The 15927-nt window shown below is 46.7% G+C and overlaps 2 protein-coding genes across 9 annotated transcripts in view; one reads left to right on the forward strand and one right to left on the reverse strand.

The window, feature by feature from the left end:
- The window catches only part of FLNB (filamin B), a 71286-nt gene extending 69182 nt beyond the window's left edge, over positions 1-2104 (forward strand). For all 8 annotated transcript variants that reach the window (XM_071755916.1, XM_071755918.1, XM_071755917.1 and 5 more), the window contains one exon: positions 311-2104. In XM_071755916.1, the coding sequence (XP_071612017.1) occupies positions 311-498 (188 nt within the window). In that variant the 3' untranslated portion in view covers positions 499-2104. The remainder of the gene's footprint in view (positions 1-310) is intronic.
- A 7785-nt stretch (positions 2105-9889) lies between these two features.
- DNASE1L3 (deoxyribonuclease 1L3) lies at positions 9890-15565 on the reverse strand. The gene is made up of 8 exons (XM_071755927.1): positions 15264-15565; positions 13555-13643; positions 13048-13140; positions 12675-12787; positions 12057-12169; positions 11657-11814; positions 10661-10757; positions 9890-10400 (listed from the first exon to the last, which is right to left on the reverse strand). Exons 1-8 carry the CDS (start codon positions 15471-15473, stop codon positions 10272-10274), a joined length of 1002 nt encoding a protein of 333 aa, XP_071612028.1. The 5' UTR covers positions 15474-15565; the 3' UTR covers positions 9890-10271.
- Between the last annotated feature and the right edge of the window lie 362 nt (positions 15566-15927).

Below are 15927 nucleotides of genomic sequence, written 5' to 3' on the forward strand. Positions count from 1 at the left end.
TGCTATTAACTTCTAATGAAGTACCTGAAAGGCAGCCCCTGCTTGCTTTCACAAGCAATGTTAATGCCCCCTGTGCTCTAGTTAGATAGTGGTAGTATGGCAGAATGCACAAATAAACCCTTGTCTCTATAAGGTCAATGGCTTTTTATAATGAAATTCCTTTTTATACTAAATTAGATTAGCCATACCTCAGAAAATCACTCTGAATTAAAATCATAAAATCCTTGTGCTCTGGAGCTAGTATATTGTGATACAACCATACCTGTTTCCTTAAGCTTGGGAATGCTAACAGTCTGTTATTTCACTCTAGGTTCAAATATGTTGTTAGTTGGTGTCCATGGACCTACAATACCGTGTGAAGAGGTGTCCATCAAGCATTTGGGCAGCCATCAGTACAACGTGACTTATGTTGTCAAGGAAAGGGGTGAATATATTCTGGCAGTGAAGTGGGGTGATGAGCACATCCCTGGGAGTCCCTTCCATGTCACCGTTCCTTAAACTCACCGAGCATCAGAGTCCATCTTTGTGTTTGCAGTTCAGATGTAGAGTTATACTGGGTGCAGTCCTGTTGCAAAATGCAGTATCTAGATACACACGGCTCACATTTCAATACAGTCAGAACTAGACTCTGTAACTTTATTTTTACAAGCATTTCACTTCTACTTACCAACCATAATGTCAATCTATTTGACATCCTCCTCAAATTGTACCTTTGCAATACTGTCCAGGTCACTGTTAATGTTTGGAGAATCATGTGGATAACTAGACACTAATTTCTTGTGTGGATGTTAAAGACTTTAGATGTTAATTGAAAACTGGAATTTGTCTTCGTAATTGGGTATCTTAACTACTGATTTTATTTGACTGGAGACTTTACATTTTAGTTATGGAATATGACTTGGGCTGTCCCCAGTTCACATTCTTTTCTGTAAAGAAATGAGGTAAAACTGGTACTATAATGGGTGCCTTTGTATACTTGATCAATTTTAACACTTAACATTATAAAAAGTTACTAAAAGTGGCTTTACAACTCAAATTTAAAACGTTTCTGAAAATGCTTTGCTAATGGTTTACATTTAGAAGTTTATCTTTTATAGCAAACCAAAAGCAGACTGAAAATTACTTCCTGGAAGCTTTCAGCCTTTCTGTGTTAATACTCTGTAAATCTAGACAGGTAGCTTTTTGGCCATTGATGCTAGCAATGCAGTTTTTAATTAGCTTGGGACTCTGGTGAGTTTTTTGTAACTTTACAGGTAATTCTCTACACTCTTTTTGATATATTTTAAGAACAAACCCCCAGTTTGGCTGGGTTAAATAAAGCCCCTAAACTTGCCAAGCCAGACGTAGCTCTCACCCTGGTGATCCAAAGCAGATGCAGGTCAGAGCACAGCGCATGTTGGGAAGATGTTCAGCAGTTTCCCTGGAGGCTGTGGGCCAGGCAAGTAGCCGAGGTGGTGCAAAGAAGCCTGGGCATGGGACCCCACATTTGTAGTCAGATATGGGGCAGGAGGTTGCGAATTTACCCATAATAACAATACCAATCAACAAACCCATCTTTGGTGCATGTTGTTTATTATATCTCAGTTCAATAACATGCCTGGAGCATGCTCATCTCTCCTAAAATCCCCTTTGTGCTGCAAAAGGCATTCCTGCTGAGGGCCAGGGAGTGAAAACTTCCATTTTAACTTCTCTGTTTGTCCAGGATTACACCATGCTAATTCCCAAGTGTGTATCTGAATTGCTGTCAGCTGCTGGGGCTTTAGTAAACTCTCCAAATGAGCTTTAACTCTGCGATTAGGAGAAGGTAGGATTTGTTTAAAACTTGTTGAAATGTCATTGTCTGTCCCTAGGGGGAAGTTCACGCTTACAGTTCTGTAGTTACGTGTGGATGCACTGCTCTCTAGCACAGTCATTGGGGGAAATAAAGGAAGGTTGGGTTTTTTTACTGTGCTGTTTTTGTGCCTTAATGTGAAATGCTCACAACATTGTAAACTAGGAAGTAAAAACAAAATAAACTGGAATAAAATGCAGGATTGTAAAATTGTATCTTATAACTTATTAAATAGAAATGTTTGCTTCATTAAAATGTGCATGTTAAAAACCACATTGGATTCATTTCCTATGTAGCCAGTTAAGTTCAAACTAAAACTTACAGCATGCAGCAGCTTCAGGCAGACTGAATAACTCCCTGCTCACAAGCCATGCAGGTAGCCCTGAAAAACTTGGGCATGACCTCAGTGCCATTCACTTTATTTTTTTTTTCCATAGAGCAGAGTGTCTGGCAGAAGTTCCAGCCATGTCATAACTACACCAGTGTGAAGGGGTGTGACCTGGCTGTGCTGGTTTCCCCCTGTGGAGTCCCCAGGTCCTGGGTCAGGGGAGCTGGGGGTTATAGGGGTTATAGGTCTGATCCTGGGGTGCTGCTGGTGGCACCCACCAGCTCCTCCACATTCCCTGGAGTTGTTTGCAGAAGGTGGTTCCCAGCAGGACGCTGCACCTGGGGCTGGCCGGCTCCGGCTCATGGCCATGGAAACCAGCAGATGTTTTCCCAAACACCACTCCCACTGGAAGCCCCACTGAAACCTGAGAGGCAGTGGCTGCCAAGGACTTTCCTGCCTCAGGTTTATCAGATTATTTCCTTTTCGTAGTTAACCGTGTTTCATTAGCTTTGTGCTACATCAGCCTGAACCTCCTATGTAATGTTTTTAAACAAAACAAGCTAAAAAAAACCTGGATACAGCTGTTGGGCTGAGTAAACCTTGAGAATGTACCTTGTGCCTGTGTAACTCCTGTTCCCTGTAACCCTGATCCTTCTGTTGCCTGACTGCTTGGTATCTTAGTTTAATCACACTAGCAAATATTAATGGGAATTGTCTGTGAAGCTGATGAGCCCTGTTTGTTAACTTATCTGAGGTTATCTCCAGCAAAGCTGAGCTCTGCTTCAATTGAATGATTCTTCCCTGTCAAGGCATGAAATCTGTGAGGTGGCCACAAAAATTAACTTGCTAAGGACAGCAAGCTCACTGGTGTTCATGAGATAAGCTTTTGGTGAAGGTTGGCTGCCTGGGTTTTATTGGGCAACAACATTCAGCCAAGCCCAGTGGCTCTAGTGGCTGAAGACTGGGTTTCTGTTGGGTGCAAAGGGGTGCTGTGGGGGCACTGTGCTCTGCTTTTGGTGTTTGGCACCTTCACAAAGGTTTCCATGTGCAGTGCCCACCTTGGCAGGCAGCTGTGGGGCTGGGCTGTTGGTGTACTGGTGTCCCAGTGCCTCTTGCTGGGTAGGCTTACAGTGGTAGGACCTGTACTTCCTTCATTAGTTACAGAGGACTGACAGGCAGCTTTTTGCCTCTAGCTGTGGAAGTGTTTGTTTTCTGCCAGTTTGGTTGAGCTTCTGAAATAAAGCAATGGAGTGCAGCTCCTTCCAAAAGTCACAAAATACTGCTTCTGCTTGGCTCCTTGCTCTGAGCAGAGAGCAGAAGGTGATCCACCCAGGGCCTGCTAACACCAGGGTCATCTCCTTCAGCCTTTGCATCTTCTCATGCCATGTATCACCTTGTATGTGCTTCTTGCAATATAATTAGTACTGGATGGTACTGTTTGGGGTGTACCACCAAGCTCCTTGCTTTATTAGTGGGCTAAATCATGTCCCTCTAATGTGTGTGGTGGCCTCACTATAGCAGGGGTGACTGGGGGGACCAAGGGACGACTGGCAGTGGGTCCCTCTTTGCCCTTTTCAGCACCAGTATGATTTTCTATAAGTAAAGCTATATATCTTCAAATATTTAAATTACTAAATCTTTAAGTTATTTGAAATTAATCCTTGAATTGTTTTATATGTATGTATAAGAGAAGGTATAGTATACTTAATTTTTCTGGCAGTGTTCCTGCAGCAGTAAGTCTCCAGTCTGTGCCAGGCCCAGGACTGCACAGAGTACTTTGTGTGTCCAAAATGGATCTCCCTTCAGCCACCAAACAGCTCAGAGCTGCTCCAATGTTCATCAGGTGTATTAGCAGTGCGGGTGGTGGGGCTGTTGCTTAGCAGAACTCTGGTTTTGGTCAGATTATGCAAACCCTGTAATTAGTTTTCCCTCTAATTGTCTGTGGAAAGTAAGAATGTAAAGTTTCCAATCCGGAATCTGCCTTTTTTTTTTTTTCTACTCACTTTTAAAATTCTAAATGTATTTGGCTTAAACTGATTTGATTTTCAATTATTTTTTTTTACCCCACACTGAAATGTACTTGCAATGCAGACAATGCACCTTTCTTCCTGGCAAAAAAAAAGGAAGCCAACTGTGTATTAATCACATTTAAAAGGCTGTCCAGAGTTGTTACATTTAAACAGACATCACTTGACAGAAACTGGGATGGAGTTGCATGAAACTGTTAATTTAGGGAACGGCATAATGTTTTTCTACACAACCTTTTTTATTTGTTTGAAGATAGACTCTTTCCAAAGCATTTTTTCTCGTGACAGCTGGCTGCTCTGCTCTCTCCCATGGGCTGAATGAAACTGCTTACCCTGTTTTGTCTCTGCCAGATCAGGGACAACTCTGGACCCACTGGCATACAGGGAATGGGGCCTTAAAAAGTTGGTGTCAGCATCTCCAGGTGTATATTCCCTACTCTGTGCCAGCTGCCTAGGAGGATCTTACTGTTCTTACTTTTCTTACTTTTCACATCTCCTGTCCACATCCAGAATAGCAGAAAGGGGTGCCTGAAGTTCTGCCACCAGCAGTGGTGGTGTGGGATGTGCCACTGGAGCACCCAGCCCAGCCATGGTACTGCAGCCCAGGAGCAAACCTGCCTGGTACCCACACCTTTCCATGTCAAACTCCCCAACTCCTGGAAGCAAATGTTAATTTAAAAAAATATATTTTCCCCTGTGTTACAGTAATTACTCCCATCCCTCAGTGAGGTGTCACTGACCATGTCTTCATGACCCCATCTGAGCTGGAAAGGAAGCAGCAGAATGGGCTACAGCAATTTTTTTTCTCTGTAACCTGCAGTAATCATTAATATTCATCAGGTCCCTCTCACAGAAGGTTATCAAAACAGCCCCACTGCCAGCTCTCCTTGCGCAGGGCTGTTTCCCCAGAGCCTCCTGGGAAAATGCTTTTAAATGGCTTTTCAGAATTTCTCAGACTTTCAGAGTTAATTTTCATAGTTGTGAATTTATATTGCACACTTAGAAAAAATGTTGTATCTAAATCAGTCTGGATTTATATCTCATGTCACCATGAATTTGACCAGGATTTAAAGCACATTCTTTATATGCCGTGAATGAAAGGCTAATATATGTGATTTTAAAAAAAAAAATTGATAGGCAAAATATGATTTAGCAGGACCTAGAGGTATGCTTGACAGCTCTTTCCTGTGATGAACTGCCTTTCTGCAGGACCTTGGTACTGAAAATCCATACATCCATGCTTAGCTGGAAGCCTGGGAATCCTTCAGGCCCTATGGAGGAGCTGGCCTTGCTGTGAGGGTATTTCTTTCTGACAGTGATGTCCTGCTAGGATAGTATTTTTGGAGGGAGGGGATTATGCCTCTGGCTTCCCTGAAAATGGCTGGGGTCAGGCCCTAACCCCCCAACAGAAAGTGGTCAGGTTTCTAGTGCCAGCATTTGCAGAGCTTTTCAGGAAAACTTTCTGGTTCTTTTGCCAATATGGAAATTAATTCCTATAAATCTGTCTTCCAACCAACAGAAAATACCCTGCAAACACTGACAGCTGAGGCACTATATTTAAAATGACACTTGAAGTATTTAACTTTGTTTTTCACACCAACTAGAAAACCAGACTGCACAGAGAGGGTGTTCATGATTTTGTACCAGGTGACAGGGGCAAGGTTTTACCACTTTAACCCTTGGGAGAGGAGAGGAGAGGAATGTGGGCTAACCTGCCCCTGGGGGTTACAGAAAGAGCCACTGGTCCAAAGCACAGCTTCCCTCAGCACTGAAGGGGTCGGTGGCATCTGCTGCAAGTGGGCACAGCAGAGAGGGGACAGTGACGCCCATGCTGGAGTGGCCTCACACCATGCCCCAAACAGCTACAGACCACTTAAGGACAAAAGTAGTGACCATGAAAGACATCCCAAGGGGACAGGCAAGCTAGAAAGGCTGTGACTGCTGAGGGATCAAACCATACACCCTGATACTTGTGGTGCAGGCACCGAGGTGTCCCCTGGATGGATGTGCCCTGCAACCTGCCAGCTCCTGGTCCTGCAAGCAGAGTGGTCTTGTAAAGGTCATCACAGAGCGCTTCTGTGTTAAATTAGTGTGGGCATTGAACAAACAGGCTTGGAGTCCCAGAAATGTGATATCAAAGTTCATTTACAGGCACAGCGAGGGCAGAGACACATTAGCTCTCGGCAGTGGTAGGGTCTGCGTGAGGGCACGAACGGCTCTGCAGGTCCGGGAGCTCCCAGCTGACGATGAAATGGTGCTTCCTTGCCGCGGGTGGGGTTGCTGGGTATGGTGATCGGGTCCCAGCTCCGCGGGGTGCCGGCAGAGGGCCCCCGGCTCACACGGAGCGCAGGCACCGAGTGCGGGACGGGAGGCGGCGCCGCAGAGGGGAGAAACCTGGCGGGGCACGGGGCTGACACCGGGTGTGTTAATGCCTTTAATAACCCACAGGTGGAGAGGAAAAAAAAACCAAAAACCCAACCAACCAACTCAACCCGTGAATTTGCCCATTGTTTTCCTTTTTGAATAAAAGGCAGAGAACAGGTGGCTGAGGTACTCCTCTCCTGATCTCCGTCTCCCTCGCTGGCTCGGCAGAGAAAAGCTCCAGCACGAACCACCGGGAGTGTTGAAAACAAGTCCTCTGTGGGTGCCCTGCCGAAGCCCAGGGAGCCCTGCTTTGTTCTTGGTCCTTTTCGGTGACGGATGGTCCATCAGGGAGTGGCCAGATCCAGCCTGGGCACCGATTTCCTCCCTGTAATCCCTCCAGATGCTGAGAGAGCTGTGATACAGCCAGCTTGCACCAGCTGCTGGTTTTGGTAGTCCCACACTGGTAGGCTTTTTGATTTTTCTGCCTTCTATATGACTACTGGCCCTGCTGTGTGATAACTCCTTCCCTTGCTGCACTTCAGTGTATGTCTGTACACATGTGCATCTATATGGATGCATACAGGTGGTGTGGGCGTTTGCTTCTGCTCACCCAACACCCAGGAAGCAGGGAGGCAGTGGGAGCTTTGTGTGCTGGTGTTGCTCATGTCTTTGTGTATTTGTGCACAGTTAAGCTCCAGGAAAGCAAAGCAAATGTGGATGTAAGCCTAAGAGTCTGGGCTACGCACAAGTACTGCTGTGCCAAGGGGTTTCAGAGTTGGGGACCTCTGCCCAGAGACGGGACAGTCCCTGGTCCTGCTGACCTCTGTCCTTCTGGGCAGCTTGTGAACCAGCACCTCCCAGCATGTTTGTCTGACTGTAGGTGGTTTTATATACAGAATTTCTTAAAGTTCCCCTACTGCTGTATGTTCAATTGCAGTGCATGCTGTGTTGGTCTGTTTGGGGATATACGGGCTTCAAATACACAACACAGGTGTGTCCCTGTGGGGTTTTGTACCAACTCTACCATGTCCCCATTGCTGCCAGTGCCTAAAGGAGGCAAAAGAAGGTATAGAACCTTGCCCAGGTTCAATAACACTGACCTCATGACACAAGCTGAGAGGTGTTGGGGTTTTTGCGGATTAGTGGGAAGCAGTGCCAAGACTGGGAATAGAACACCAGCCCAGTTCAGGTGAGTCCAAGGTGGAAAAACCTAGCCAGCTGAGCTCAGTGATGGAAGTTATGGAGGAACTGCAGTCCTTGAATGCCTCGAGCTGCTACTCTGCGATCCTGGGGACTCTGGCACAGGACTCACTGCCCCAGGGCAGCAAAACTCACAGTTGTGTGGGGTTTTTGCAAAGCAAGGGACAGCCCAGGCTCCATCCCAGGTGCAGGGCAGCAGGAACCTCCCATGGAGCTGGGGAAGGGGGGGGTTCTGAGGAATCTGGGAGACCTCAGGTCTGTGGAAACAGAAGATGCCTTCAGCATCCTGCTTTGGAGAAGGACTTCCCCAGGACTCAAATCTGAGGGACTGGGGGATCTCAGCACTTCTTGCTCAGCTGGGTCTTATCTGTTCTGTGTTCTCACCTGGCCAGGGCTACTGAGAAGGAAATAGTTTTCAGCTTCTGAAATTCCTCTTTGTTTTTCTCCCAGATATGATGTGAGACCTGGCTTGCATGAGACTAAGTCTCTCAAGGCCATTTTGTATTCTTAGTCTAAAACTGTTTATTCATACATAAAGCTCAAGAAACCTAATTCATCTAAAGAGAAATTTTGTTCTGGCTGCATAATACATCAAGGCTTTTGCAGTCTAGAACAATTTAAAAACTCCTTTGCAGTTGGGACAGCTGGGTAATGATCAAAAGGTGGGGAAAATCTAGAGAATACATAACCTGTTAAACATTTTAGGATGCATTTATGATATTGTCTAGTGAATGGATGGAATATACACAGGTATATCTGTAGAGACTGTGCTGCCTGTACAAGATTTGGACACTTCCCAGCCCCTATCAAACATGAACTGAGTGCAGACACCCTCTGTCTGCTTTGAGTCCTACAAAAGTACATCCTGGCTCTCCAGGGAGAAGCATCATTTTGCATTAAGATGTCTGTCTACCAGTCAAATGCTCAGCCTCTGCAGTAGCATCTCCAGACAGACAGCTGCTAGCATCATGCCTGCTACTGCAACTGCTGCTGCAGCTACTCTCTGGCCATGCCTCTAATCTTCATATGCTGGATAAAGGATTATTTTCAATGTCACAAATAAGGACAAGGCTTTTTCAGTAAGACTTGGCCATATTTGCATATTTTTCAATAGAATGTATCCACTATTTCTTTCCCGGAGTGGGATTTATTCCTTAGTGCATTGCTTCTTTATGAAGGCAAAAAGAGAGGAGGGACTGACATAGGACTTAGGTGTGATGCCAGAGGCTTAGTTTGATTTCAGCCTTCAAATGGACCGTTGCTGCTGTCAGCCAGAGAGTGGCATTGCTATAAAAATCCCAATGTAAATACTTGTTCTAAATCAGGCTCTTCCTCTCCTTTAGCTGAAATATAACCATTGGAGCTTATGAAATGCGGTATCATTTCAAGATTAATTGCTCTTGAAATTTCGGGGTTTATTGTCTGCCCAGCATGCTCTCCCTTGGGATAGTCTCCTCTTGATTTCTTTCCTCCAATTCTTTATCTCCAGACACAGGGTTTCACACAGGCCAAACTGTTTCCCCCCCACAAAAGTCTGTCTCGTTTGCTAGTCCTCCCTGCCCCATAAGCAGACAAACCAGGGGGGGTTTAGTGAAGGGAGATGAATATTTGCCTCTACTAACTGTTGGATTATTCCTGCTTTTCAGATGCCATCTGTGTGACAGGGTTTGGTTTGCACTAAGTACAGCCTGTGGGCTGAGCTGAGAAAACAGATTGCTGTACAGTTACATTAAATAATCATCATTAAAATCTGGTTCATCAGAGAACTTCAGGCTGCCATGGAGGGTTTTTTGGGGAGAGATGCAGATCACTCCTGTGCCAGGATGCTGAAATCAGGTTTTAATTTAAGTTTGTGTTGGCAGCACTGTCACCTGGGGTATCCAGGACTCTCACCCAGGGTTTGCAGGCAGGGTGATGGCAGCAGGCAGGGAGGGGAATCACCAGTGCTTTGTTCCTGCTGCTTCCTGGCTGAGTGAGTGCTGAAAAGGGGCTTTACTGCCTGTCCTTCTGTCATTGCTTTCTCTCTTTCCCGGTGAGCAGTTTCAAGCCCAGAGCAACATTTTCCATAGGGAATCACCAGGCACTGTGTCCCACTGGTCATGACTGAAGCATCTACACACACACACACACACACACACACACTGCAGAAAGGTCCTTTTAATCCCTGTGTCTCTGCAGAGGAATAGCAGAGCTCCTTAGCCCACACAGATGCATGGAGATCCCTGCCCTCCAACCTTACAGATAAAGCGGTGTGTTTAAATAAAACACCCAGAAGTGTTTTATTCTTGCAGTAGCTCTTTACATTAGGAATCAATACATGTGTGCTTTACATTAGGAATCAGCCTTGTGTGCTGCTTCTAGCTGATTTATCTTACCCAAAATATTTTAAATATAACAAAATATTTGGTAGGTTTTTCTTTCCATGAAAAATTGTGCTTGCTTTGAGTATATCTACATCGGTCTTCTCCAAGATCTGTTGGTATCTGTGTTTTTTCATGTCATGTGAAAGGACTCGGCAGTCTCATGATCTTGAGCCACGGCCCTTCCTGGACCTCCTCTTCTTTGAAAACTTTGATTTCAGCCAGCTGAAGAAGCCACCTTTTGTTTTTAACTCAAACTCTACAGGGAAGTGGTCACTCACGCCCAGTGCCTGCAAGACAATGGCACAGAGGGTTGGGAGTTGCCCACCCATGTTCCTGTCAAAGCTTGACCCAGGGGGTTCTGCTGCAGAGGAGGGGAGGTGGGTGTGCAGGGTGGATTGTGGGGAGATGCAGTATGATCATTGCATCACTTGGGGAAGATGCAACAATTTTATTGGCAAGACCAAGGTCAAAACTGCCTGGGTACCACTGGCTTTGTTATTCTGTGTTAGCCCATGCCCACCTGCTGCAGAGGCCAGGCTGTGCCTACCTGCTCCTCAGTCATCTGAAAATCCTTCTGGAAATCAAAGATATTGACAGAGTCTGGCAAGACAGCATGGATGAGCTTCTGCCCGCTGACCACAATCCTGAAAGAAGCAAGGTAATGGGAAGCTGCTGGGGGGGGTCCAACCAGCAGCAACCATGTTCCACTGAGCTGAAGGTGATAGACCTGACCTTGATGGAGCCACAGCTACGTATGGTTTGTCCTTTCCCATGAGCTGCCCGCTAAGAGACACCAGCATGCTCTTTCCTCTGCCTTTGAGTGATTCCTTTCCTTGGGTACAAAACACTTGAACACCTCAGTGTGTGTTGGCCTCAGAAGCCAGCATGGAGTGACTTGTATCTAAACGCACCCCAAAGGTGCTGCAAGGTTCAAAGCTCTACTTTGGATACTAAAATCACTGGACATCTATGACTGGAGTTTCAGTGAAGTCCTGCTGGGATACAAAAGCTCATTCTACCAGAGGTTTAACTCTAAACTCACCCTGAGCTCTGATAATCAGATGTATTTATTGTCCCTGATGAAGAAGCTGCAGGTAGCAGCAGGACTTGACATGTGCCTAGGGAAGGTGAGACATCCTACCTGCTAAGCAGGATGGAATTTTGCATTTGTCAATCAAAATTATGAATGCAAGAGCAAAAAACCATGGCTCAAAGCCAGCACGGAGGAGGCAGCAGCACCTTCTGCCTGGGTGTCTGCAGGGCTCTGCAGATGAGAAGTGCTGTGTAATTGCCTGACATTTATCTCCACCTAAACCACAGCAATGGAGATCTTGCCCTTTCTACAAAACTACTTGCTAACAGGCCTGCAAAGTGCTTTTTGCTCCTGGCTAGAAGTATTCAGACCATATGTCCTCCTGGCCACTGATTTATCATTGAAGGCCTCATGCACATTTCCTTTATCTGACAGTCACTCACACCATTCCGTGTATTTGTTTTCTCAGAAAGTCATGGAAAGGGAACAGTTTTGCAGTGAACCCTTTACCTGTCATATGGGCAGCTTGTGCTTCTCTTCACTGTCGTGTCATTTTTGTCACCAATGAGCCAGATGAATTCAGAGTCAGTCCTTAGACGGATGTTCTTCCACTGCTTTTGGGGAACGTAGCTACATCCAGCATTGAAGTCCCCCATGAAGATGAAGTTCTGGAAGGCAGAAAGGTTTTCACAAGTAACCATGAGGATGGCTCTCCAAAAGAAGACTGGCAAGGACTCTAAAGGTCTATTGATGCTCATATAGCTCAAATATCAAGCAAAAATACAACAGAGGGGTACTCAAAATCTGGGGCTTGTTAAGGTCTGAAGGTTATCAGGCTGTGAGAAGTGAATAACGTGCCTAGTGGCTTGGTACAAAAACTGCTGTTACTAATATAGATGTGTCAACTAACCTCAGTTTTCCAGCGCTGTTTTACATCTAAATACACATCATAGAGCTCATCAATTTCCCGCACTGCTGTCTCTGGTGTGGCGTGCAGAGGGATTATAGCAAACTCTTTGACAGCTTAAACACAAGGCAAAATAACAGTAAAAAATGTAATGGTTAAATACACAGTGAATCACAAAGAAACAGATTGACTTGGAAGGAAGAAGGTTTCTCTGAAGAGGAAACAGCTTCTGTTCTGGCTGTGGATCAGAGGTGTTTGCTGTGTAATTGCACAGTGCTCCTTATCAGCTGCTGAGCTGCAACATGGCAAAGCAAACCCTGCTCCAACACCAGCCCTGCTCCAACACCCACAGCCATCACTGCTCCTGAGCAGCATGGAGCACATCCACCAACCCACAGCCCATGGTGGTCATGGCCGAGGCTTCCCTGGGGCTGTGGCATGCAGCAAGCTGCTGGCCATGCCAGGGGCAGCGTCCGCAGAGGCAAATTCTGCTCTTGTGAGGAACTGCAGTGGGGGGCAGGATGTGGCCCCTTTCCCCTGCCCCCACCATGCACTAGGGTCCAGCTGGCAGCCTCTTGCTCCATGAGACTGGGAGAAAAGTTTGTTTCTGAAACAACTCACCAGTTTTTGGAGACTGGAACCAGATGGCAAAGGGTTCTCTGGAGAAAGCATCCTCATCCCCAGGCTGGGTGTCAGGGTACTGGTAGGTTTGTTTCACTAATACCAAATGTTGCCTGCAGCAGTATAAACAGGAGAAGAGGATGTCGCATTCATGGCTTGCCAGGATGTGTCTAACACTGTCTCTGTGCTCTGACTTGGACTGACTTGGGATGATTCCTACTCCCAGGCAGAGCCCATCCCACCCCCACCTCCTGCATTGCTTCTGCTCCCTTGGAGTGGAGCCCCCACCACCATGTCCAGCCCCTCTCTATGGGGCTGCAAAGTGGGAGGGCAGGGTGAGGGGCTGGCTAGGTGGTAGGGGAAGTTCACTCACCTGTAGATGAAGGCATACTGCTCCTTGTAGCTCTTCCTTCCCAGCCTCTCACTGGCCACACATCTATATTCCTCCTTTGGCCCTTTCAGCTGACTGGGAGGAAAGTTTTGTGTCTTAGTTTGTTTCTACATTCATAAGGGGCTGAAGAGGACATAATTTTGCCTGTGCCCAAGGGTAGAACACATTGCCTGCCTGACCACAGGGATGAGTGGTAGAGGCAAAAAACCTCAGGAGCTGTGGTCTGGACCTGTGCTCCATCACTGCCCCTTTCACTCTGCTTCCTCTCTGCTTTTTGTTATTTTTATTTAAAAATAAGTGTCCTATAGTGGTCTGGAGCTAGATTTGCTCCTGGACTTCAGCTACGTTGCCAGAGCCTGGTCCTTCCTTGACAGCTGGGGCAGAGCCCAGACCCTGAGCTTTCATCCAGGGAAGGTGTCTCTGAGCAGAGCACTGGCTCTTGCCAAGCAGTTTTCCCAATATTTGCCTGCGTGCCCATGGGCACCCTACCTGGTGAGCTTCTCCACCAGAAGAGGACAAACCCGGTTCTTGTTCTCCTTTACTTCCATCAGCAACATAATGTCACAGCGAGAAATGATCTGGAAGGGGAAGGGGCAGAGGTGAGTTTGCATGTGGTGGGCTTTGGAGGATTAAAGATGTTTGAAAGAAGTAGTTACTGCTGCAGGGAATGTCCTTTGTGGAAGAAGTTGTGGCCAGCCTGCTGTGCTGGGAGAGGGGCAGCAGCCCGGGTGGAAGCTCTTCTGCTTTCAGAACTGCCTCCTGCCCACACTTGAGCTGGGAGAGGGAACTTAGGAGCAGAGCAGTTTCGGGTTTGTTGGAAAACTTCTGCTCCTCAGGAGGAAGTGTGGAGGGGAAGGGGCAGTGAGAGCCACTGCTGCCAGCTTGTTCTTCTCCTGACTGCTGAGGTGCTGCTCCTGCCCCACAGATAACATCAGTTGTGCTTTTCCCTCCTCCCTGCCCCATGCCACACAGGTTTTCTTCTCTGCTTTGGACCAGTGCTGTGCTCAAGCATCCTGACTCCCTGGGAGCCCAGATGGATGTGACAGAAGGATCTGGGGTGTATGGAGGAGACCCTGTTTGTGTCTGTCACCAATCCACTGCAGTGGTTTCCATCCTTTTTCTGGTGTATATACCCCTGAGGTCCCATCTCTGTGCTGTGCCTTCCCAAAGCTGACTGTACTGTCACCATTCCCTGTCCCTTTTGTCTGCTGCAGACCCCTCTGAAATAGCCCATAGAGTCCCAAACCAGGGTCCCAGCCCTGGTGGGCTGCAGCACCACAGAGGAGTGGTGGGGTGCTGGGGATGGGGGGGCTGCCCAGCCTGGCTCAGCTCCCACAGCCAGAACTGGGATTCCCCACTGGACAGTCCAGTACACCCCACAGCCTGGCATGCTTGGGGACTTCCTTCTGCCCCCAGTTTTGTCACTTTTCAAATTTTGCTGTTGAAATTACTGCCCTCTGACACTTGTAAATATTTTATCCCTGATTTATTATATATAGGATGTAGTGCTGACAGTGTAGGAAGAAATGCAAACCCCTCTGCTCCAGCTGTGTGCAATGAAAAGAATCAGGACCCAGCTAAAGGGCAGCATCCCTTGCTGCTGCTGGGGGGTTATGTGGACCACTGAGTTCCCTGCTACCAGGGCATCTCAGAGGGGACTTGGAAAAGCTGTAAGTCCAAAACATGGTTCTTTTAAAAAGCTGAGTTGTCTTCAGCTTCTGCAGAGGAAGCATGATGGTGAGAGTTTATTTACATAAATTAGCAATCAGGCTTTTCAATTTTGTACCACACCTTAACATGATACTCTCTGCTGTCCTGAGAATATGTTTAATTAGACAGAAGTATTTCAGAATAATTAGCACACAAGCAAGGTAAAGAATGTATCACAAAACAAATCTCTGTGATTCAAAGAGAAAATAATTTTACTGTGAGCAGAGGTTTCCTCTCTTTCTTAACTCAATTTCCAAAGGAAACAGCAAATGTTATTTCTGTTATATTCCCATGCAAACTAAAATAAGAGAAAACAACCTACTCAACCACAGGCTAACCCTTTAGAGTATAAAAGTAAAGTATTTCAATTATTAACTCTTTTTTTTTTTCCTTGCATTACCACAGTGAAAATCAAATGATGTGCAAGATTATGTAGTGAAGAAGCCCACAGACAGCTCAATTTCTCTCATCCAGGTGAAGAAACTTACCTTTACCATGGCATTGAGGACTTCAGGTCTGGCTATTTTTGTTTCTCCGAAAGACCTCACATTGAAGGAGCAGATTTTTAGGCTCAGAGATGGGTTGAAATCCAAAACTAAAAGCAAGACGAAGAGCAACATCTTCAGGGACTTGGACAAAATGAGTTGCTTGCGAGTGTGGTTATAAATAAGTGTATGTGTGTGTGAGTGTTTGTGCATCCGTCCCTCTGCAGCCAGGGAGGTCAAGCTGAGCAGTCAGCTGTGTTGATCACAAACACGAACAGGAATTACAGTTTCCTCCTTTCCCTCACTTCCATCTCCCAGCACGAAGAGGCATGGAGACTGAACTTCTGCTGTGGGGAAAAAACAGCTCTTCAGAGCCAAGCTTTCCATCCTGGAAGAACAACGCCCTGGCAAACCCCAGCATCCCTGTCCACGGGGAGGCACCCACAGTGGGATGCCTGCCAGGGGGACCACCCCAGGCAGTGCAGGGCCAGGACTGGGCTCCTTGGGCTACCCCAGCAAAGGGGTCAAGAGCATCCAAGACCAGGAGTTGATTGGGCAGATGGTGAAAGGGTCTGAGAAGCAGCAGTGTGGAGAGAGGGGTTTCTGCAGGGCATGTGATGGGTACAGGAAACCTCAGTGAAAAGCAATGCTGGTGAAACACCCTGAA

This window comes from Heliangelus exortis, chromosome 12 (assembly GCF_036169615.1).
Source record: "Heliangelus exortis chromosome 12, bHelExo1.hap1, whole genome shotgun sequence".
Lineage (NCBI taxonomy): Eukaryota > Metazoa > Chordata > Aves > Apodiformes > Trochilidae > Heliangelus > Heliangelus exortis.

What these genes read in the sequence shown, in the direction of transcription:
- DNASE1L3 (XM_071755927.1), bottom strand. Translation starts at nt 15,473, where the DNA reads ATGCACAAACACTCACACACACATACACTTATTTATAACCACACTCGC. An exon ending in GTTCCAGTCTCCAAAAACTG is followed by an intron (nt 12,170 to 12,674) that starts GTGAGTTGTTTC and finishes CTTGTGTTTAAG; the next exon opens with CTGTCAAAGAGTTTGCTATA. An exon ending in AACAGCGCTGGAAAACTGAG is followed by an intron (nt 11,815 to 12,056) that starts GTTAGTTGACAC and finishes TCTGCCTTCCAG; the next exon opens with AACTTCATCTTCATGGGGGA.